At 49.1% G+C, this 22,713-nt stretch overlaps 1 protein-coding gene across 1 annotated transcript in view; it reads left to right on the forward strand.

The window, feature by feature from the left end:
• Nucleotides 1-22,713, forward strand: part of PARD6G (par-6 family cell polarity regulator gamma) — a 77,673-nt gene that overhangs the window by 20,675 nt on the left and 34,285 nt on the right. The window contains exon 2 of the mRNA XM_045886495.3: nt 3,356-3,578. Within this exon, the coding sequence (XP_045742451.2) occupies nt 3,356-3,578 (223 nt within the window). The remainder of the gene's footprint in view (nt 1-3,355; nt 3,579-22,713) is intronic.

The following is a 22,713-nucleotide window of genomic DNA, read 5'->3' on the forward strand; positions in this document are numbered from 1 at the left end:
AGTCCAGTTGTTTCCAGTACTTTGCTTTCAACGGCATTGAAAGTTGTCCTAATTAAATTGTCAGCTAATAGATTATTAAAAATAATTTTAATGATATGATTATTTACTTTTGGCACATTACTTGTCAAGAGTTGAAGGGCTGGGGTCTGGCATGCCTTCAGAGCCCTCACTCCCATCTGTTGCTGCTGAGAGAAGGCCTCTCAGCGCTGACATTCACGGCCAGAAGTAGCCAAAAAGCCGATGCTACACTTGCCTCGTGTAGCATTAAACATTTTTCATTCAGGGAAAGATTTTTTAAATGTTTACTTTGGATGTTTAATAATTATGAAATTTTGTAACTGTGTTCTAATTGTGATTTAATACTTGTAGTGACTCAAGCTAGAACCTTCTTTACTGTAAAAAATCTATTTTATATTATAGTTTTGGTAAAATACACATACATTAAATTTACCATCTTAGCCAGTTTTTGAGCAGTTTAGCAAGATTGGTTCCATTCACATTGTTGTGAATGTGTGAGGACTCTTTCCATCTTGCAAAATTAGAACTCCATACCCACTGACAACAATGTAGAAATACTCTCCACAAATAGAGCCTTATGGCGATGTGAAAAGAAGGTTTAATTCAATTTATCTGTTTTTCTTGCATAGAAGAGTGATAGGGTACTCAAGCATGAATTCTTAGGATAAAATGTTAGGGTTAAATCCTCTTGGGGCGCCTGCTCTAGGTTAGCAGACAAGTTAGCTGTCCCAGACAGTCCACCTTTTCTTCCTTGTGCTCTGACCACAGCCGTGACCTTTCCCCTTAGAAGGACCAGGGTCCACAGAATAAAGCAACCCACAGAATGGGAGAAATCACATATCTGTTCAGGGAAACGAGCCAGTCACAAAAAGACATAAACTGTATGATGCCATTTGTATGAAGTACGTAGAGGAGTCACAGTCCTAGAGTCCTGGAGTAGATGGTGGCGAGGGGCTGGGGGAGGGGCTGGGGCGTCATGTTTAATGGGGACAGACTCAGTTCACAGGATAAAAAGGCACATGGATGGTGGGGACCTGGCACAGAGGGTAAATTTTATATTATGTATTTTGCCACAATAAAAGCAGGAAAAATGCTAATATCCCATTTCATACCTCTTTTTGCTAAACTTGGAGGTTCATTCAACATATAAAGCGTGTTCACCATCCTGCTGGATTGATAAAGTCAGCCTCATTATCAAACAGGTCAGACTTGCTTTCTATCACAAAGAAGTCTGGATTTTCATTTCAAATCAACACGTTAGGACGTATTTTGAAGACAACTACTAGAAGAAGTGAGAAACAACTTAGATGTGTCTTAGATCAAATGCAGTTATGACAGAAACATCGCAGAACAGGCTTGTCTAACGTGCTGATTCTCATGCTCACACTGGGATGTCCTGAGTCCTGCAGGAGTGAGAGACGCAGCCGGAGTCCCTTAGAGCCAGTGTGTGGTGTCCGGTTTGGGGGAGTAATCATGAAAGTCAGAGATACTCGCTAGTTTCATTAGACACCATCCAACTCTCTTTATGTATTTAATGAAAAGAGGGGTATACAGATAAAAACTAACTGTTCTGGAAGTTAACTTATATTAGATATGAGATGGCAGAGATGATGGCTACTGTTCAAATAAAGATTCATGATGTGCTGACATAACCAAATCTGAAAAAAAATCACATTAAATTTATGTTGTAGGCTTGGGTTCTTGAGTCTTGACAAGGTTTGTGGCCACAAGATGTAGCCCCTGTGTATGAGAGGTTCCGTATTGCTCACCCTGGGCCAGCTCATCCTGCATGCTTGGAATAAATATTGGGAATCTTTATATCGCTTATCTTTAATGCTGGGGGGGATTTCCAGGTTTGCTGTGCTGTGTACCCCCAACAGCAGAGGGATGGGGGAGCCTTGCCTTGGCCCCTTGCGCTGAGCTCAGAGCCCTTCCTTCCCTTACCCAGTATGTGGGAGGCAGGCCTTAGGAGTTTTGCTTACGCACTGAAGGTGGCTTTTCCCAAACCAATATTTTGGAATGTCCCACTGTTGTGCGCCTTGAAGTATTTTATTCCTGGGGCAATGCAGGATGGGCGAGGAGTTTGTTTTCTTTTGCTTTTTAAAAAGAGGAATGGAACAGGAGACTCTGGTTCTCAGAGATCTGTGGACGTGGAGATTTGGAGATGGATTCCCTTAAAATCAGTGGTTTACTGTGTGTGGTCCCCAGCCTGACAGCATCAGCTTATCCTGGGAACTTGTTAAAAATGCAAATTCTTGCACTGGTCTCCAGATCAGCCCAGTCCAGATCTCTGGGGGCCTCCAGGTACTCTGATGCCTGCCCAGTTTGAGAACCACACAAACCCACATGGGTTGAGTTGATTTGCCCTTGACTAGTTGACATAATGTCTAGATGGTATAATGACTCGTTTAGTATAAACATTAGACGTTTCACTTACGTGTACTTTGGAACCACTATTATTAGTTTTCGGTTATACTGAAGAGCACCGAATCTGTCCTGATGAATAAAAGTCTCTATTGCCAAGTAAGGAAAAACAGCATGTCCCAATCCAGAAAACCTTAGGCCAAACCGTGGTGTCCTCAGATCCCAGGATGGCTCGGCCCGTGGGAGGTGACCTAGGGTCCTCTCCCAGCAGAGAACTGCGTGGGCACCTGAGCCAAGGCCAGGGACTGTCAGAAAAGATGGGCCCTGGGCATTCCCTGGGGCAAACAGACGGAATACCATCTTTCGGGGGGAGAGATCTGCTCTGTCTTTTTGGCCAGTACCAGGGCCCTGTCTCCCGAGATTTCTGAAGCCTCCTTTTTACCACCTTCCTTCCTTCCTTCACTTTTGCTTCCGCTTCTGATCCTTTTGAAGTATAGCCATTTGGTCTTTTAAAAATGCAAATCATCTCAAATCAGTTTCTTGCTTAAAATTGTTACAGGACTACCCATTGCTCTTAGGAAAAAGTCCAGAGGTTTCAGCTGGCCCTTGCTTTGCTCCTGCCTCTGAGCATCTGACCCTGCCTCAGGGTTGTTCAGATCCTAACCTGGGCCTGCACAGCCACCCCAGGTGAATACCCTCCCCAAGGCTCCTGTTTCATTTCATCCACCATCCTCGTAATTAATTTTGACACTGCTTTTCCTCTCTAGCCCAAGCTCCAGCACCCGTCCTGTCCTCAGCGTTGGCGGAACTGCTTCCCACACTTTTGTCTTTGCACAAGCTCCGTGAGGACAAGGACACTGTCCACCACTGTGTCCCGGGCCTCGTGGATGGCACACACATGTCATTCAGTGAACAAGCCTTATTTTGGTACCTTTATCCACCACTCATTTGCTCCCTGTCTCTTGCGTTGTAGTTTGGGGCGGAGTTCCGAAGGTTCTCCTTGGACCGTCAGAAGCCGGGGAAGTTCGAAGACTTCTACAAGCTGGTCGTGCACACGCACCACATCTCCAACACTGATGTGACCATCGGCTATGCGGACGTGCACGGGGACCTGCTGCCCATCAACAACGATGACAACTTCTGCAAGGCGGTCTCGAGCGCAAACCCTCTGCTCCGGGTCTTCATCCAGAAACGAGGTACTGGGGGGTGCTGCTCAGTGCCCATCACACACATGCAGCTCCCACTGTCGTCTGTCAGGACAGAGCCAGACGGTTCTCGTTTCTAGGCTCTGGGGCAGGTGAAAGAAAGTAATGTTTATTTGCTCAACATTAATTTATTAGAAAGGCTTAAAAAATTTAAAATGCATTTTCCACCTTCAGTAGTATTGACTTCTGATTTTTTAATACTGAGGAAAAAATAATATTGATGCATTCATATTTTAACTGGAAGCAAGGGAGTTCACTAACAAAAAGGCATTAACCAGGAACCAAAGAATGAAGCTTGTGGTTGCTAGTGTGTGTTTTCCACTGTCTTTTTAGGATTGGAAAATGATGCTAGCTCTAAATTATAACTTTGGTTAACTTTTCACTCTGAGGGCCTAGCTTTGCTGTGACAGCATCATTTTATGGGAAAATAAGCTGCTAATGTAGGTTAATGGTTGAAAGGGAGGGTGCCCTGCTGTTGAGTCAAAGTGGGTCCTTGTGCTGCTCGCTTCTCAGAACTGCATCTATTCATCTCTAAACTTGGGTGAATCTTCACGTTTCACAATAAAATACTGAAGGGAAGAGCCGCCTGCAGGTGACGTTTGGAAAATGGCATTTCCTGGTTGACTGGGTCATGACTGGACCTTCTGTGCCCGTAGCGAGCGCACTGGCCGCCTGCACGGGGCAGAGCAGCCTCGGGGACACTCGCAGAGTGACAGGTACAGCTCACAGTGGGGGGGGTGTTACTGAGCACACACTGGGGGCAGAAGCCACAGTGTTTGGGGCAGGAGGAGGTGTGGGGCCAGGTGCCTGGTTCTAAAGCAGGCAGGATGCCGCAGTCCCTCCTGCACATGAGGGCCGTCTGAACATACGTGCCCCTCAGGTCATCCTGAGATGAACAGGCAACGCTTGCAGGTGCCCAGAGCGCTGGCCGGCAGTCCGTGCTCTTTGAGTTTTGTTTGTGCTGATGGAAGGGAATGCGTAGAGAGGGACCGCAGGAGATCCGCTGGCCTCCCCTTCTGGCCGGTCCTCTGGCGCAAGGTCAGACGGCGTTGCGTCTGCGGTCTTGCTGAGCCCGGTGTCCTGCTGATGATACCGAGAAGCCCGCACAGCTGTCACTTCCTCACAGTGACGTCTGCTTCGTCCCCGGCCGCCCATGCTGCTGGGCATCTGCAGGCTCTGCTGCCTCTGCGTGGCCCCTGGCTCGGCCACAGCCCTCGGCGTCCTCCTGTTCTTGTCCCCCTTCCCTGTGGCCACCCCTGCAGCCTACTGCCCTGCCTGGAACTCTGCCGCTCACATCGCTCCCGTGTTTGTTCATACACCACCCTCTCAGAGCAGCCTGGTCTCAAGCTGCTCTGCCTCATTACCTCACGTTCCCTCAGCCCATTCTCTGTCCTGTTCTTCTGCTTCCCTGTATTGTGTTTATCAGTTGTTCTCCAGGCGCCCAGCCCCACGTTGCACAGCTCTGCCCTGGCCGTCCAAGGTCATGGTGTTTGCTCACAAGGTGGGTGTGGAGCAGCGTGTGAGCTACAGATCCGCACACAGGCTTTGCCATCTGCCACACAGGCTCGACTCGTGCGTGCGGGGCTGGGGACGGAGGCCCTACCGAGGCCACTCTTCTCTCGTGAGTGCTGGTGGCACTTGGTGCCCCATGCTGCTGATTCACCGAAGCCGAGATGACCCAGGAAGCTCCGGGTTTTGTGTGTTTGCAAGTGGGAATGTGTTAACTTCCCACCGGAAGGTCAGATGCCTTCGCCTCTTTTCAGCCTGTTGCTGAGGCCCTGCATCTTGTCTCAGTTGTTTACTGTCCCTTCTCCACTGTCCTCAGAGAAATAGCCCAAAGTTTAACTGGCTGGCTTAGGGTTTCTGAACCCCCAGGGTTTCCAGTGTGAGCATGTTCCCTGCAACCCCTGCCTTTCTCTGTCTTGTGAGAGCAAGGACCCTGGGGGTACCTCAGTTCAGACCCTACCTCCAGCCCCTTGTCACTGGCTCTGTGACCAACTGATCCTCAATGTTCTGGTCTGTAAAATGAGACAGCAGTGCCCACCTCAGGTAGTTGTCAGACTTAAATAGGAAAGTGCCCCTAACTTTCACAAAGCCCAGCCTCATGATCCCATCAGTGGGGAGACTGGGGCTCTGTTCTCGCCATCCTCAAGGGACGGTCACTGTAAACACTGGTCCAGGTGGGAGGGGCAGGGACAGTTGTGTTTCTGTGGATGGTAGGAAGCAGGCGCCATCTTGACGCCCTCTGTGTTCAGGACGGACTTGAGTACCGTGTGAGTGTCCATCCGCGGGCAGGGCATTGCTAAGGCTACCCTGGGAGGTGACACCCAAGTCCCACGTCCTTTTCCTACAGCACGGATTCTGAGATGTCAGTCACATAATGCCGTTTTCGTGGTTTGACTGTGGCCACACCCACTCTGTCCTTCACTTACTAACTTTATGAACCTTGATGTGTCCTTTAAGAGAAAACTGTATTACTACCCCAAGTGAAGACTCATCGGTCTTCTTTTTTTTTTTTTTAAAGATTGTATTTATTTATTTGAGAGAGAGAGAAAGCATGAGGTGGGGAGGGTCAGAGGGAGAAGCAGACTCCTCGCTGAGCAAGGAGCCCGATGCGGGACTCGATCCCAGGACTCCAGGATCATGACCTGAGCCGAAGGCAGTCGCTTAACCAACTGAGCCACCCAGGCGCCCGTCATCGGTCTTCTAACAGAGATGTGGAAGTAAACCCACAGTTAGGTTTAGGAAAAATGCTTTGTTTGCCTCTTACTAATCTCTTCCCCCAAACCTACCTAGATATCACAGGAAAACTCCAGACCAATGTCCCTTCACCGAAGCACCAGGATGTGGGACTCATCTTCCCCCACCGGAACTTGTGCAGGGCTGCTCATGGCAGTACTGTCCACAATGGCCGCAGACCGGCAAGTGGACAGACTAGATGTGCCATGGGACAGGACTGAGGGGCCGAAGGGTCACAGACGCAGCATGCAGGTACCTTGGAAAGAATGGGAGATGAGAGCACCCCGGCATACAGGCCGCTGTCATGGGGCTCCCTTCACAGTCTGTCCTCCAAGGTGAAGTTGCTCACATTTGTTTGTCGCCCAAAATCGATACTCCAGGCCCTTGGGAGGCCATTCGCTGACGTGCAGAGCGGGGAAGGGTCAGCTGCCAATGCAGCTGAGATCGGAAAGGGCACCGCTCCACCTTCCTGCTTCTGCTCTCAGGCTGAAAAACGTGTCCTTTTCACAGTCCATGCAGTGTCCTATTTGTCACCTTTTCTGCGTATTCTTTTTTTAAATTGTGGTAAAATACATATGACATTAAATTTGCCATTGTACTGTTCAGGGGCATTAATACATTCATAGTGATGTACAACCATCACCACCCTCTGTCTCCATAATGCTTTTCATCTTGTAAAACTGAGTCATTCTTTTAACTAAGTCCCCATGCTGCCCAGCACCCGCCACCCTACTTTGTGTCTGTATGGTTGTGACCCCTCTAAGAAACTCATAAAAGTGGAATCCCATAGTATTTGTCTCTGTGACTGGCTTGTTTCACTGAACACAGTGTCCTCAAGGTTCATCCGTGTTGTATCATATTGCACAATTTCCTTCCTTTGTAAGATTGAAGACTATTCTTTTGTGTGGACAGAGCACATTTTGTTCATCATTCATCCATCAGTGAACATGGGGGTTTCTTCCACATTTTAGCTATTGTGAATAATGCAGCTATGAAAGTGAGACAAATATCTTTTTGAGACCCTCTTTTCAATTCTTTTGGGTATATACCCTGTAGTATATATATATAGCTGCTTCATATGGTAATTCTGTTTTTAACTTTTTGAAGAACTGTCATATTGTTTTCCACAGTGGCTGCACCATTTTGCATTCCCCAACTGTGCACAGGGGTCCAGTTTCTCCACATCCTTACCAACACCTGTTGTTTTCTGGATTTTCTTTTTATCTTTTTTCTTTTTATCCCCCCAACACGGAACTTGAACTCACAACCCCGAGATGAAGACCTGAGCTGAGATCAAGAGTCGGACACCTAACCAGCTGAGCCACCCAGGTGCCCCTCTGATTTTTCAGTAGTAGCCATCACAATGGTATGAGGTGGGATCTCGTACTTTTGATTTCTAAGTCCCTAATATTTAGTGATGTCGAGTATATTTTCAGTGCCTAATGGCCACTTGTACATCTTCTTTGAAGAGACATCTGTTCAAGTCCTTTGTCCATTTTTGCACCAGATTCTCTTTGGTTGGTGAGCTTCAGGAATTCTTTATATTCTGGATGTTAATCCCTTCTCAGATATATGACTCACAAGTATTTTCTCTCATTCTGTGGGTTGCCTTTTTCCTCTGTGATTGTGTCTTTTGATGTACAACATCTGTAATTTTGTACAAAGTCAAATTTGTCAATGTTTTCTTTTGTTAACTGTGCCTTTGGTGTCGAATCCAAGAAATCACTGCCAAATCCAATGTCCTGAGGCATTTGTCCTAAGTATTCTTCCAAGGGTTTTATAGTTTTAGGTCTTACATTTAGGTTTTTAGCTTTTGTAATTGGCCACATGTTAGCCTTCCCTGAGACCTTACTCCGTGCATGGCTCCCTGCTACTGTCTCCAGTCCTTCCCTTGCGCCTGTCGGACTCCTGGGAGCAGCTCTTGCAGGAAAGGTCCAGTGGTCACCGACTGCCACAGCTTTTGTTTGTCTAGCAATGACTTGATTTCTCTCTCACTTTGCAGCACAGTTTTGCTGGATATAGGATTCTCGGTTTTTCTTCTTATGGCTCTTCTTATAGCTCTGACCATATTGGTGCACTTTCTCTGAAATCCAAAGTTTCTGATGAAAAATCTGCAGATAATCATACTGAGGATCCCTTGGATGTGATGAGTCTTTTCTCTCTTGCTGTTTTCACGGTTCTCTCTTTGTCTTTTGAAAGTCTGATCATAATGCGTCTCCGAGTGGGTCTCTCTGACTTCATCTGACTTGGAATTTGCTGAGTGTCTTGAAGGTTTTGAAGGAAGGTTTTCGGCCATTATTTCTTCAAATATTCTCTCTGTCCCTTTCTCCTCCTTAGACTCCCACAGTATGAATGCTGGTGCTCTTGATGGTATCCCACAGGCCCCTTAGGCTCTTTGTTTTTTTCATGTACTTTGTATTCCAAAGTGTTAATCATTTCCACTTTCCTGTCTTCAAGTTCACTGATATTTCTTCTGTCAGCTCAAATCTGTTTTGAATCCCTCTAGTGAGTTTTTCATCTCAGTTACTGTACTTCCAGCTCCAGAACTTTTTTTTTTTTTTTATGTTCATTTAGCCAGCATATAGTACATCATTAGTTTCTGATGTAGTGTTCAATGATTCATTGGTTGTTATAACACCCAGAACTTCTTTTGGGTTTCTTTTCTGGTTTTCTACTTCTTTATTGATATTTCCATTTTTCTCATAGTTTTTTTTTTTTTTCATGATTTTATCCACATCTTCCTTTAGTTCTTTGAGCATCTTTAAGACAGCTGCTTTAAAGTCTGTCTAGTAGATCTGACCTCAGGTCTTTTTTAGGGACAGATTCTGTTCAGTTCTCTTTTTCCTTTCAGTGGGCCAGACTCTCCTGTTTCCTTCTGTGCTTGTGATTTTTTGGCTGACCACCGGACATTCGAATCTCATGACATGGTAACTCTGGAAATCAGATTCTCCCCCTTCCCCAGGGTTTGCTGTTTGGTTGTCATCGTTCTTCTGATGGTTGTGGGCTGTCTCTGTGCTGAGGACCAGCCTGAGGTGTAAACTGAATGTCTTCTCAGGTCTTTTCTGAGCCTTTCCTTGGACACGCGCGGCCCCTTCCTAATTTCCCACGTATGCAGCTCTTTTTGAATGTCCTACTGTGTGGCTCCCAAAAGGGGAAAAGTGAGAAGCAAAAGGGGGACAAGGGGGCCCTCACCCTTCCAATGCCCTTGGAGTCACTGGAGCTGGAGGGCCGACAGCAACGGCCGCCAGGCTCTGTGTCTGCACCTGTGTGATCAGAAGCAGCCGGCGGTGGTCAGAGCTTAGACCCCTGCTCTTTGGAGGACGGGGTGCTTCTTGCCCACCTGGCGTCTGCAGGCTGCCCCAGAAGCACGTGCACGGCTGTCTGCTACACGGCTGGGTAGCTGCTCTGTGCTGGGAGCTAGAAGAGACCCAAACTGACTACTTCTCCTGGACAGCTGCAAGCCTTCAGCCGACTCTGCAGTCCCCAGATAGTCCCATCAGACAGATTCTGCCGTGCGGTCGTTGCCCGGTGGGGAGAGATTCCTGGTGCTCCCTGCTCTGCCCTCTTCCCAGGAGCCGCCTGTGCTTTTCTTATGATGTCACTGATGAAAATGACCCCAAGCATAGTGCAGGAGTGCTGTTGAATTTTCCTCAGTGCAAGAGGGATGTGCTGTGCTTTATGTAGAAAATGCTTTTGGCTGTGAGTTCAACATTATGAATTGGTAATGTCTTTAAATAGAAACACATATAGCACAAAGGTTTGTATTGCTCGGTGGATAAAAACATGATTAAGAGGCTCACAGGACCCTAATCCTGTATTTTCCCAGGAGCCATGGTTCAGTGTTCAAGGAGACTTTATAGAACATAACTACCATGAATAATGAAAATCAACTCTGTATGAGAAGTCCAGAATGGGAAAATCCATAGAGACAAAAACAGATTCATGGTTGCTAGGGGGAGGGGTATTGGGAGGTTAGGGTTTCTTTACTGGACAGTGGAAATATTCTGGGATTCAATAGTGGTGTTGATTACAGGGCTTTGTAAATATACTCATAACCATTGAATTATACTCTTTAAGTGGGTAGATGTTATGGTCTATAAATTATGTTTCAATAAATAAGTTATATCTCAGTATCTCTGTTTGAAAACTATGAGATTTAAACCAGACTCTCCTGGATCTGAGCTTCAACCCTGGGTGATGTCATTTGGGCTCATATTTAGCCTTTATTTCCAAAATTCAGCCATTTTCAATAGGTGTGAATACTTGCACTTTTTAATTAATTTCTTTGGCATCAAAACTCAAGACAGTGCTCAGGACCCTACATTTGGCTCCTGAGGGGTTTCTGTCTTGGGTCCATTGATAAACTTATTAGGAATGTGACTGACACTGCACAGCAGGATTAGCAGGACCCACCACTTTGTTGCCAGTAGAAACCACAGATATTTTCATGTGGAGTGTTCATGTGTTCCTTGTAGCCAGATGTCTTACACATCATTTGCAGTAATCATTATTTTAAAACAGCGGTACAGATTGTTATTTAATGCACTAGTATGAAAGCACACATGTGTTGTATCACGTGTTTGTTGTAGAATTTTGATTGTCTTCAAAATAACTAATTTCCTTTGTAAATACACGTATTTTACTTAATGCCTTTAAGAGTGTTATTCTGAGAAGCAGTTTCCCAGCATCATCAGATTGCTGAGGGTCCTTGGAGCACTCGGGGTTAAGAACCCAGTTCTGGATCGTCTGCATCGGGGAGCTCAGATGACAGGCCAGGAATGACTCAGATTTTTGTCCCCCTGCGACTGAGTCAGGGACATCTTCTTAGGGTGTTAGATGGTATTCTGTCCTGGCTGTGGACCATGCCTTTGGCCTTCACATATCCAGGCTTCTCTCTTCCAGCATTTACTAGGCTTCTGCAATCCTCTGTCTGGGGCTGGACTCCTGCTAAAACCTGTAGCATCTCTCCATGTGTCTATAACAGATGTCGTTATGGCTTTCACTTTAATGCTTTGCCCATTAAATAAGTTACAGAACCAAGCAGTCACAGTGGGAGAATCTAGACTCAAACTTGGATAGCACATTCAGCCAGTGTTGAGGAACCACTTTCTCTGTCCCCTGCGTGCTCCTCTGGTCCTCCCTAAGGGCGCAGAAACATTTTGGAAAGCTGGCCCAAACCAGAGAATGCAGACAAGACCAGCAGAGATACTCAGAGTATCTCTATTTTTAGCAGAATAAACAGGAAGTGCAAACACTAACTTTTCACCACTTATCCATCAAATAAACCCCTCCAATACCAGCATTCCTAGCACTCTTGTTATTTAAGAGATGGACCTTTTTGCCTCCCAGGCCCCAGCCCAGAACTAGGGTGGAATCCTAGTTGAATTTTGATTGCTGTTTTGTCCCTCAGGTGATTAGCATCTCCAGATGTCACGGGAGGGTTGTGAGGACTTAATTGTCCCACAAGATTTTCAGCACAATTAGAGTATTCTGAAATATTTACTTTTAAAGGAAACATAAATGCTGCATATTTCCATATGTCTGGTAACTGTTTTTGGTTTTCTGGCACTCTTCTCGGTACCTAGAATGAGGAAGACACATATGTCTGATTTATCAGAAGTTGCTTGATTGGAGATGGTGGGGAGGTATTTGCTTATGATTTCACTTAAGTGAGTTGCCAGAAAAAGTGATTACGGGATGTTCTTCAAAGTAAAATGTATATAATCATTGAGAATTTGGTTATACACACTGGCAGAATCTTACAAATCCTGCTGATGACTGCTCTTCTCAGATTCTTCATTCAGTAGCTGGAGGTGTGTTTGGTTTTAGGTTGGGGTTCACTGCTCAGCAGGAAGCACTCAGTGTCTTTGACTTTTTTTTTTTTAAGATTTTATTTATTTGACAGAGCGAGAGAACACAAGTAGGCAGAGCGGCAGGCAGAGAGAGAGGGAGAAGCAGGCTCCCCGCCAAGCAGGGAGCCCAATGCGGGGCTCGATCCCAGGACCCTGGGATCATGACCTGAGCCGAAGGCAGATGCCCAACCGACTGAGCCACCCAGGTGCCCCTTTCTTTTTTTTTTTTTTTTGGTGCAAAAAGTTCCTTTTATTATAGCACTGTGACAGGACCCATGGGCAAAAAGAGCTGCACTCAGTGTCTCTGACTTTTTAAGCTGCTATAATTCTCTTTCCTCAGACACTGCCCCGGGTTTGAAGCTGCATGTGTTGAGGCAGGGGAAAGTATAGTTTTGCTGAATTAACCTTATCTATGTCCCTGCGCTTGTAGGAACAGATGTGACACCCTCTGTTGTGGGAGCTTTTTCATGAGACACATTTGCTTCTTGAATTGCCACTGATTTCTGAAAGTTTGCATATTTGGAGAATTTCTTTTTTTTTTTTTTTTTTAATTGAAAGAAAGGGCACACACTCTCCCACTGCTCCACCGTGGGAACATGCAGAAAACAAAATGCCTGAAGCCCGCATTCACCCCTGGAGTGGGAGTGGATGGGGGGAGAGAATGTGCTGATGTAGCTCATTAAAAAGAAAACAAAGCCAGAGCCACCCACCATCCAGAAGAATCCAGGGGCTGGTCCTGAAAAGGCTAGCCATCTGTGCAGGGAGTCGGAAACCACGAGGTCATCGGCATCCCCTGGACGTGGCATGGTGCACCTGTGCCCTGGGTCTGCCTCTCCCCCTAGCTGAGCCTGTGGGAGGGAGGGAGAATGCCCCATCCCAGAGAACACCTCGTACGTGAATGGTGAGATGGAATTGGATTCTACTCTTTTCTAGTTCATATTCTAGTCCTACTTACTTTTTCATATTCAAGCTCATGGTATGCTTATGATTTGGACTCATGCTTTTTAAAACTCTAATATGTCATAAGCATATCCTGTCATTAAACTCTTTGTAAGCCTTTTTTTATTTTTTATTTTTTTAAAAGATTTTTATTTATTTATTTGACAGAGAGAGACACAGCGAGAGAGGGAACACAAGCAGGGGGAGTGGGGGAGGGAGAAGCTGGCTTCCCGTGGAGCAGGGAGCCCGATGCGGGGCTCGATCCCAGGACCCCAGGATCACGACCTGAGCCGAAGGCAGACGCTTAACGACTGAGCCACCCAGGCTCCCAGCCTTTTTGTTTTTAAAAAGTCTTTTCTGCTTATGACATATTTGTAAAAGAAAATTCAAACAATGTGGAAATAACTCCACCACCCCAAGATAACCACATTAGCATTTTGGTGAGCCCTTTCCAGACTGCTTCATATAGATAAATCAGTTGAACATAGTTTTTCGTAAATAGGGTGATAAAACACATACACTTTTGGGGTGCCTGGGTGGCTCAGTTGGTTAAGCGACTGCCTTCGGCTCAGGTCATGATCCTGGAGTCCCAGGATCGAGTCCCGCATCGGACTCCCTGCTCAGCAGGGAGTCTGCTTCTCCCTCTGATCCTCCCCCCTCTCATGCTCTCTCTCTCTGTCTCATTCTCTCTCTCAAATAAATAAATAAAATCTTTAAAAAAAAAAAAAAAAAAAAAAAAAAAAACACATACACTTTTAAATTAATTTTAATTTTTAGACATTATATTAAGCTAGCATTGTATTTTTGACTTTTTGTAGATGTGTGTAGATACACACTAGCCTTTTAGCATATCTCAGTTATATAAATGTAACAATATGTAACCAATCCCTTATTTTATATTTAAACTGGTCCAACTTTTTATTTTTATAAACCGTGTTGTGCACTTTTACATATGTGTCAGGTTATTTCTTTGGGGTGAATTAACAGAAAAGTCTTGCTAGGTTAAAAAGCATGCGTACTTTGGACTAAGATACATACTGCCAGTGGTCTTTTCAGCAGGGCATTCGAATGACATTTGAATGGAATCTTTTTAAACACATCTTTGAAAACTGTCCTTGTGTGGCATGAAAACTCATGAGCTTTGAATCTATACTCTTTGAATTCTGCAGTGAAGGCCAGTGAGGGTCTGGCCAGAAGTGTGGGCTGTGGGCTGCCCTCCTGTTAGGACAGCACCCAGCTTGGGACCCTGCAAGTCTGGGACCTCAGCTGGGACCTCATGGGGCAGTTATCCTACTCCAAACACCTGGTGTCTTATGTCCTGAGTTTAGGAAGCTCCTCCCAGCCTGGCCTTGCTGGGTGGGAGCTGCAGACCCCTGGAGCTGAAATTTAAAGTGGAGACGGTGGTTGGTTCATGAGCCACACTGTCCCTGCTGTAGCTTCTGTGGAGGCCAGAGTGTTGTTTGGCCGGAGGTGACCATCTCACTGTTTCTTTTCCGTCATCTTACAGTGGCTGATCATAGGGTGATTAACATGTTTATATTTAAGCCAGTTCTCAAAGAGTATGAGCTCAAGGATGTCCCATTTGAGAGGGAAAAGGCCAAGCATGGAGGCACAGCATGGGGCTTTCTTTTCACGGTTAAGCTGACAATCCTGAGCTGAGTGATTGGTTGTCAGGCTGCCTGTGTTAGCAGGATTTCTCTTTGAAACAAATCTTTTTAAACAAAAAGCAGCATACTCCTCAGATAATATAACAGGGCTGTGTTTCTGTTTCCAGGGTGGGTTAGGGTTATGTGCCTTCACCTATTTTTAGAAGAAAGGCCCTTTGGATGGCCTGCCTGGTAAGCTGCACACCCTACACCCCAACCTCCTCCATGTGCCTGACTGTTTGGAAGCTGTCAGAGCTGGACACAGGTACTTCCCATGGGAGGTGCCCACCTGACCACACAAGCCTGCACACTGGTCATTCCTTCCTGGATTCACTAGATCTCATGCTTTCCTCAAGCACCATGGCAAGCAGATTGGAGACTTCCCACCGGCTGAGTGCAGGTGTCTACTAGGGGCCGTGGGGGTGTGTAACAGAGCCCTAGAAATGGGCCTGGTCCCACAGGGGCATGCAGGTTGTGTTGGGTGATGGAGAGCCATGGGAAGGATTCGCAGGGCCTCTGTGGGACCTGACAGAGGTGTTGCAGCAGGTGGTGGTTTATGGGAAACCTGCCGAGCTGCCTTCTCTAAAGCCAGATGATAACCATGTGCTCCTGCATGTCCTGGACCACACACTCTGGGGGCAGAGGTGTCTTTGGAAGTGTCTCCCTCAGCCAGGACCTAGGTTCACTTGGGACCTAGTTGTCTAGAATGGATGGAATTGAAATCTGATGTGCTGTTTATTAAACATTGCAAAAGGCTGACAGTATGAGAAATGCCAGCCCCCTTGGGCCTTTGTGAGCAAGGGGTTACATTTGAACTTTCTTGGTGGTTTTGGGGGATTGGCAGCCACAGGTATCAGCACAAAGAATTTGGAGGGATGATCTGGCCTCTAGTACCTTCTGAAAGTCAGGTTCCTGCTATTCCCCGTTGACCTGGATGACGGTACCTAGGGAGGTCAGCCAGCCCTAATTTTGCACCATAAATTATAGAGCCTTCCGCTGAGGATTCAGCTTCTAGGATATCACTCATAATGGTTACAGAATGACCAGCTCTTTGCTACTTTCCTCGTTTAGCTAACCCAGTACATGGATACGCTCATCTCAGTTTGTGTGGTTGTGCTTCTGCTCCTCAGGTTAGCACCCCTTTACAAGCACCCACAGGTTGGGCAGTTACAGGCTCACCTCACGTATGGGCTTCGGGAACCCCACATGCTGCCCAGGAAAACAGTGACCACCTAGGTGAGTAACTAGTGCTGTGAGAGGCCTAACGAAGGTCCAGGGGGCTTCATGAGGAGGTGGTGCCAGGCCAGGCATTAACAGGCACACTGAAAAGTGTGTGTGAAGACCCGGGAGAGGCACAAGGTTGGGGGCTCAGTCTAGAAGTGCCAGGCTCAAGCAAGCAATGGGAAGAGACGGTGCGAGGGCCCCAGGGGGCTGGCGAGCCCCCAAAGAGCCTGGTGATCGCTTCCTTGCCTGCAAAGAGTAGGTGTACACTAATGAGCTGGGGACTACCTTAGGAAGCCCCTGGCAGAGGACACCATCAGCCAAGAGACCCCGCACAGAACGGGCAGATAGGCGGAGAGGACACGTAGGGAAAGCACCCAAAGTGACGTACAAGCTCTGTGACCGGTCACGTATCTCACGGGGAATCGGTACTCAGATTACTTGAGCTGAGACGTGTTTTAGCGTGTTTATGAAGTGGCTGGCTAAAATGTCCTGTGTAAGTGAGGAGTAGTCGATGGATGTTTATGTTAAATTGTGTTCTCTTCAGCATTTGGCCCTGGAAGCATCTTTGCTAGAAAAAGGCACCAGGATACTGAACACAGTTAAGCTCTTCCTCTGAGCCAAGAGCTAGCCCACCGAATCTACACCTAAGTTGTGGCCTTAGGGTAAGCAAGCTGGGTACGCTACTTACAGCCCTATTACTAGTCATTTTGAACCCAATCAAATGCCATTCCATTTGGACAAGAATCTTTTTAGGAAGGAATGAGGTTGCTGAAGAGAGCTTGTAGTTACCGTTGGCCCGGGAGGGCCCCACAAGGGAGGGACCGGACCCTGGGTGCGGCCCACCCAGACACGCAGGTGGACGCTCCTGGGACAGGCTCCACCCGCCCTGTGTAGCCATGTCTTTCTCATTCCAGAGGGCAGGTGTGGGAGGCCCAAAGACAGTGGAAATCCAGGTGGGCTTGCTGAAAACCCACACTCCAGCTGAGATCTGGCCTCAGCAGGGTTCCTAGGGAAGAGAAGGGTATTGTCTCCCATTGGCAGGTGGGCAGGAAAGGGGATGCTGCGTTTTAGAAATGGTTTCCAAAGCCCTGAAGGAAATTACTAGGGTGCCCCCTCCATCCTAGGCCCTTGGACTCACAGCTCGTTTGTTCCTTCCCAAATGCTGGCCTGTTTCCCTACTTCCAGCACCGTTATTCCAGGCTGACCCCCTTCTGTGTGTCTCTGTGGCTCCACTGGATGGGCCATGCTGGACAGAACACACCAACAAATGGTTTACCTGCACTAGTTTGGAGTCCAGAGATACAAAAATTTCCACTGTGAACTTTTCTCTCCCAGAAGCGTAAGCAAGACTTGGATTTCCGCCTGCACAGTGGTTTGTCTTCCTGTTTTTGCCCGGTATCTCTATTTTCCACCCTGTCCTGTGGGAAAATGATTCAGCACGGAGGCCACCAGCCACAGCACATCCCCCGGCACCCCAGGTCTTCTCCCAAGCCCTGAGCCATTTTGTGGCGTTCGACACATGCAGACAGAGTTGGGACGAGGCCGACAGTTGGGTCTGGCCCGCCCAGCCCCACCCCTGCCAGGTTGGGAGTGCTGCGCGTTGTTAGACTGTGAAGGGGATTGTTACCACAGTGTGTACTGACCAATGATAAAGGCTAATTTTTTTTATTTTGGAAAAACATCCATAACATAAAATTTACCATTTTGGGGCGCCTGGGTGGCTCAGGCGTTAAGCGTCTGCCTTTGGCCCAGGTCATGGTCCCAGGGTCCTGGGATCAAGCCCCACATCGGACTTCCTGCTCAGCGGGAAGCCTGCTTCTCCCTCTCCCACTCCCTGTTTGTGTGCCCTCTCTCGCTGTGTCTCTGTCAAATAAATAAATAGAATCTTTAAAAATATATATATACCATTTTAACCACTTCTAAGTGTATAGTAGAGTCAAGTACATTACATTGTTGTGCGGTCACCACCCATCTCCTGAACTTTTCCAGCCTCCCCATTGAAACTGTACCTATTAAAACCTTATGTGTTGGGTGAGTTCAAGTCACGCTCTGCTTGGATACATTCATTCCTACAACACATCCATGCATGTCTGATGTCTGTCTATCATCTTGTTAGAAATTTCAAATCAGAAAGTGAGAAAATATACTTTTTCCAAAAGCACCTTGTCACTTGCTGCAGAGTCACCGAGTCCCTGGAGAGGCCCGGGACTTCCCCAGGGGCAGTGTCTGGCCAGCCCTCCTCCCTCCCGTTGCACACACCTGAGTCTCAGGCAATGACCACGTGGGGACCTGAGGCAGCAGTGACGGCTGTGTTTCTTGGATTTTAGATTGCGTGTTGTGAGTCTCAAGTCACCCCAGGAAGAAGCACCTCCCAGACCCTCTGGACATACCAGGGCATCAGCGGTGGTGACTCAGAAGAATCTGTCGCCCTCCCCTTGTCTGCCACCTGCTTGGGACCCTCTGCACTGTGAGGAGTCCAGGTTGGGAAGTGTGTCGTCTTAGGATGGCAGCCTCTGTGTTGCCTTTATGTGTTGGGGCGGGAGACCCCTGACAGCTCTGGGGCCTTCTCTGCCAGTCCGCCAACAAAACGCTGCAAATGCGCTTCCCTCTGGACATGTCTCCTTCCATCTCTCAGATGCCCAGCTCTGCAGCTCCCTCCCTGTTGCTAATAAGCCCAGAGGCTGTGCTGACAGAGCTAAGTGCAGGAAAATGGCAAGGTTTGGGGCCAGTGACCATCCTTGCCTCCATTCTGCCTGCCTTCCCTGGTGTTGCTGGACTGTGGTGTGTCAGAACAGCTTGGGTCTGCTCTCCCCTCAGCCTTGGCCCGCTCTGGGCTTCGGTTGGGGTGGACGTTTGGTTGAGGCCTCTCCATGGGCCCCTGCCCATCCCTGTGTGACCTCAGTGGAGAGGTCAGATTCAGAGACCACCAAGAAAGCCTGAGTCGATACTGCTTGCCTGCGGGAGCACCTGCCCTGGGACAGGGCGCTTCGTTGGCGTCTGTCCTTAGAGTGCCCTCTCACCTTTGGCCTGAGCACCTCCTAGGACTCTCCAGCTTCCCTCAGTGAGTGGACAGAGGGGCTTTGTCCCAGAGCATGCACTTTCAGTGTTCAGAGCCACCAGCAGGGCAGATTCAGAGACCTTTCACCAACTTCAGGATCTGGGGTTTGGGGTACTGGTTTGGCAGCATGAGGAGGTGAACCCCCACCTGGAGCAGGGTTTCCTAATGTGAACTGTGTCGGTAACCAATGACTCTTCTGGGTGCCCCCCCAACCCAGACACACTGACTGAGTGAGCGCTCACAGGAATTTGCCATTGCGGTGGGCCCAGGGGTTGTGTGGTCCAGCCCCTGACTTACAGGTGAGGAAACAGACCCTCACATTATGCTGCAGGTCTTAAGGAGCCGATTCCGCAGGAAGAGTTCCTGGGGGGACGGGGGGTTTCTGCGGATTGCCAGGTGCTTCTGAAGTGAAAATACGCCCTCTTTACCCTCTGTTGCTTTTAAACCTTCATCTGCCTGTTGCCGATGTCCCTGTGCTGCTAGGCGTTCCTAGGACAGTGGGTGAGGGGCTGCAGAAATGCCGTGTGTTTCACGGGCATCGGGCAGTTTCTAGGTCTGTGTTACAGGAGGCGTGGGCCCTGTTTCCTGCACGTGGACAGTGGTTTTGTTGGGTGGGCTGCAGGGGCCAGTGAGGGTCCCAGGGCTGTGCACCCGTCACGGACGAGTCGGGTGTCCTGGCCCACAGACCCCACAGCACCCCTTCCCCCTGCCCACCACTCCCCAAGCCCAGGGAGGTGGGGGTGGGCTGTCCCTTTCACAAAGGACAAACCTGAGCCCCAGGGAGCCACCAGGGTCAGGGTCCAGCCTGTGCCTGGGTCTGCCTCCATCGTCTTTGCCCTGGTGTTTCCTCCCATGGCTGGAGCTGTGGACGAAGCAGAGCCCTCAGTGTGCAGACTGAACGGCACATAGGTTAGAGTTTCCTTTCACCTGAGGTGGCCTAGGATAGCAAATTCCTTTGGACGGCAACATCTGGATGGCAGGTGGACGCACACCATGGTTCTCGGCCGGCAGCGCTCTGCCCACCGTGGATGACCCCACCGGGCAGAACTTTCCTGGCCCAGATGGTTGTTGCTGTGCTGGGCAGCTTCTTAGAAATGCGGGGAAGGTGACGTGTTCGTTCTTAAAATCCAGGGTCTTCGAGACGTATTAAGTGGAAAACCCTGGATACAAAATAGTGTGTATGCTCCATTACCCTCTGTAGCAGAACGAGAGGGTGAGAATCTGTGCTCCCATTTGCTCGTACTTGCATAAATAGACCCGAGACACATAAGCTAAATGGGGGGAGGTGGACAGTGGCTTTGGGTCTGGGGTTCTTCGTGGGCGATGAAATGGTCGGGATTTGGCGGTGGTGGTGCTGGCTGCACAGCTCTGCGGATGCAGCAGAGACCGTTGGTCTGCACACATTCGGCGGGCACTCTGGTGGATGAACCAACACCGAGTGGTGGCGCAGTCAGAACAGCTCTTTGAGACAGCGTTGCGTCTGGCTTGGAGCCTCCGTCCAGTCACTTAACGCCAGTGGAACTCTTGGCGCTTTGACCCCTGCCTCCAGAAGGAGACAGAGGTGAGAGGGGGCCCCGGGAAGCGTGCCTCCAGGAAAGAGGGGCTGTCCCTAGCACGGTGTGGGAAAGAGTGCCTTGGGGGGTGTGGTGGGGCTCTTGCGGGTATTCGTGTGCAGGGTGGAAGACAACAGGAGTCGGGGGTCTTCTTGGTGGGCTCAGAGGAACAGAGGCATTTGCCCAGTGGCCTCTACTTAGGAAGGGCTGCTCCTGCAGGGCTGGGGCCCTTGGTGGAGTCAGGAGGGGCTTCACCCACAGGCCTCTCTGGGGCTCCTGCCATCCTCTTGGAAAGGAAGGAGGGTGGTCGGTCCAGCGTGCCAGCCAAGCCTGGACTGTTGAACACCAGCGATGAGAAGCACGGAAGGAGGTCTGCTCTAAGTGTGGGCTTCCCTGCCAGGAGCTATTCTCGGCTGTTTCAATTACAGTTGTTGGCTTTGGTAACTGCCATAACGTCCCGTAAATACAGGCTGAAGCACAGCCAGGGCCGGGAGGGCGGACACGTGGATGGTCCTGCTCCTCCTTGGAGGTGCCGGTGACCCTGTGAGGCTTTAAGGAGCGTCTTAGAGAAGGCAGAGCCAGTGAGTGCTGCCTGTAGTCTCTGACTTGGCAGCTCCATGTGCGGGAGCCCCCCCTGAACTGGGGATACGTAGCTGCAGTGACCGCACATAGCCCTGACTCCCGGGGCAGTCCCTGCGGGCCTGGATGCGTGTCAGACAAGCTGGCTCTCTGCCCTGGCAATCCCAGCACGAAGCGACTGATACAGACGCCATCCTTCTCCTGAGACAGGCTCCGGAGAGGCTGTGGGAAGTCAGTCCTCCCATTTCATTGGAAATGGGGTTTCTCGTTTCCTTCCTGTTTTCCCAGCTCTTTTCTCCTACACCACAAACAAGGTTTCAGTGTGAGGGCGCTCCTTCTTGGAGAGGGGAGCGGGGGCAGGACCTAAGCCACTTCAGCCCCCAGCACAGTTGGGTGGGCCCGCTGAAGCGAGACCATGCTCTCGGTTATTGTTCAGCATTGAGAATGCCACGTGCAGACTGCAGGCGAGCGGGCAGAGCCAGTGGCTCTTTAGCTGCCCTGGTTGGAACCGAGCTTGGGAGGGTGGCAGAGCAGGTGCATAGACCATCAGTTCTGGGTCTCAGAAGGTGTCCCTGGCGGGCTGGGGGACACCAGCTTCATGTCCTGGGGCCCACCAGCTGTGCCAGTCATAGTCGGGCCCCTAGAGGCCGTGGGAGCACGCACACCTGCTTCTCGGTGGTTCCTGAGTCTGGATCAGGGATACAGGACGAAACAGCATCCAACTGCACTGCAGTGCAGGAACCCTCTAAAGTGGGAGGGATTGACTGGGTCCAGGACCCCCACTTCTGGTTCTGAGTACTTTTTGTGAAGTCTGTTGTCTGAGATCAGCTCCCAGAACTTGAGTTTTTCCGAGTCTCGCTCCCTTGGGTCAGCCGTGGTCCTCGGAGGGGACCACAGGGAAGGCGAGCCCCCCAGCTTCTCAGCTCGGCAGCCGTATACAGCACTGGGCAGTTCTGTTCATTTCTCTTGTACCTCAGGCTCCTCACCCACCAGACCTCTCAGAACGGCATCTGGTGCACTGGGTGAGTTGTGTCAGGTACTGCCACACTCCTTCCCCTTCCTGTGGCCCTTCAGGTAGTTGGGATGGGGCTGTGGGTGCAGAAGGTGGGGTGCAGGCACCCCAGGACCTCCCTGAGTGCGAGCCACACCCCTGCCACCGCTGGTAACTGGGCCATCCCACGTGCCCGGTCCTCACACAGCCCATCATGTGTGTCCGTCTGTGGGACAGAGTTCCTTCCACTCTGGAGCAAAACTCAAGAGCAGTGAAGCCCACTTCCACACTGAGCTCTCACCGGGAGGCACCTGGTGTGCAGAGACTTGGGGGCCATCATCCTGTGTCCACGGAAGACGCCATGAGAACGACTCTTAATTGAATTCCCCCTCCATTTCTTACACTGGTTTTGAAGAGCAGAAAAGAAGAGAAAACATTGACCATGAAGCAGATTTTAAGGATTGGGGGTGAAATTTTATGTTACTTTTTTTTTTTTTAAGATTTATTTATTTATTTTAGAGAGAGAGTATGCATGAGTGGGGGAG

Source organism: Mirounga angustirostris, unplaced genomic scaffold, assembly GCF_029215605.1.
Source record: "Mirounga angustirostris isolate CCGP_5_RB_7025 unplaced genomic scaffold, mMirAng1.0.hap1 SCAF_14, whole genome shotgun sequence".
Classification (NCBI taxonomy): Eukaryota; Metazoa; Chordata; class Mammalia; order Carnivora; family Phocidae; genus Mirounga; species Mirounga angustirostris.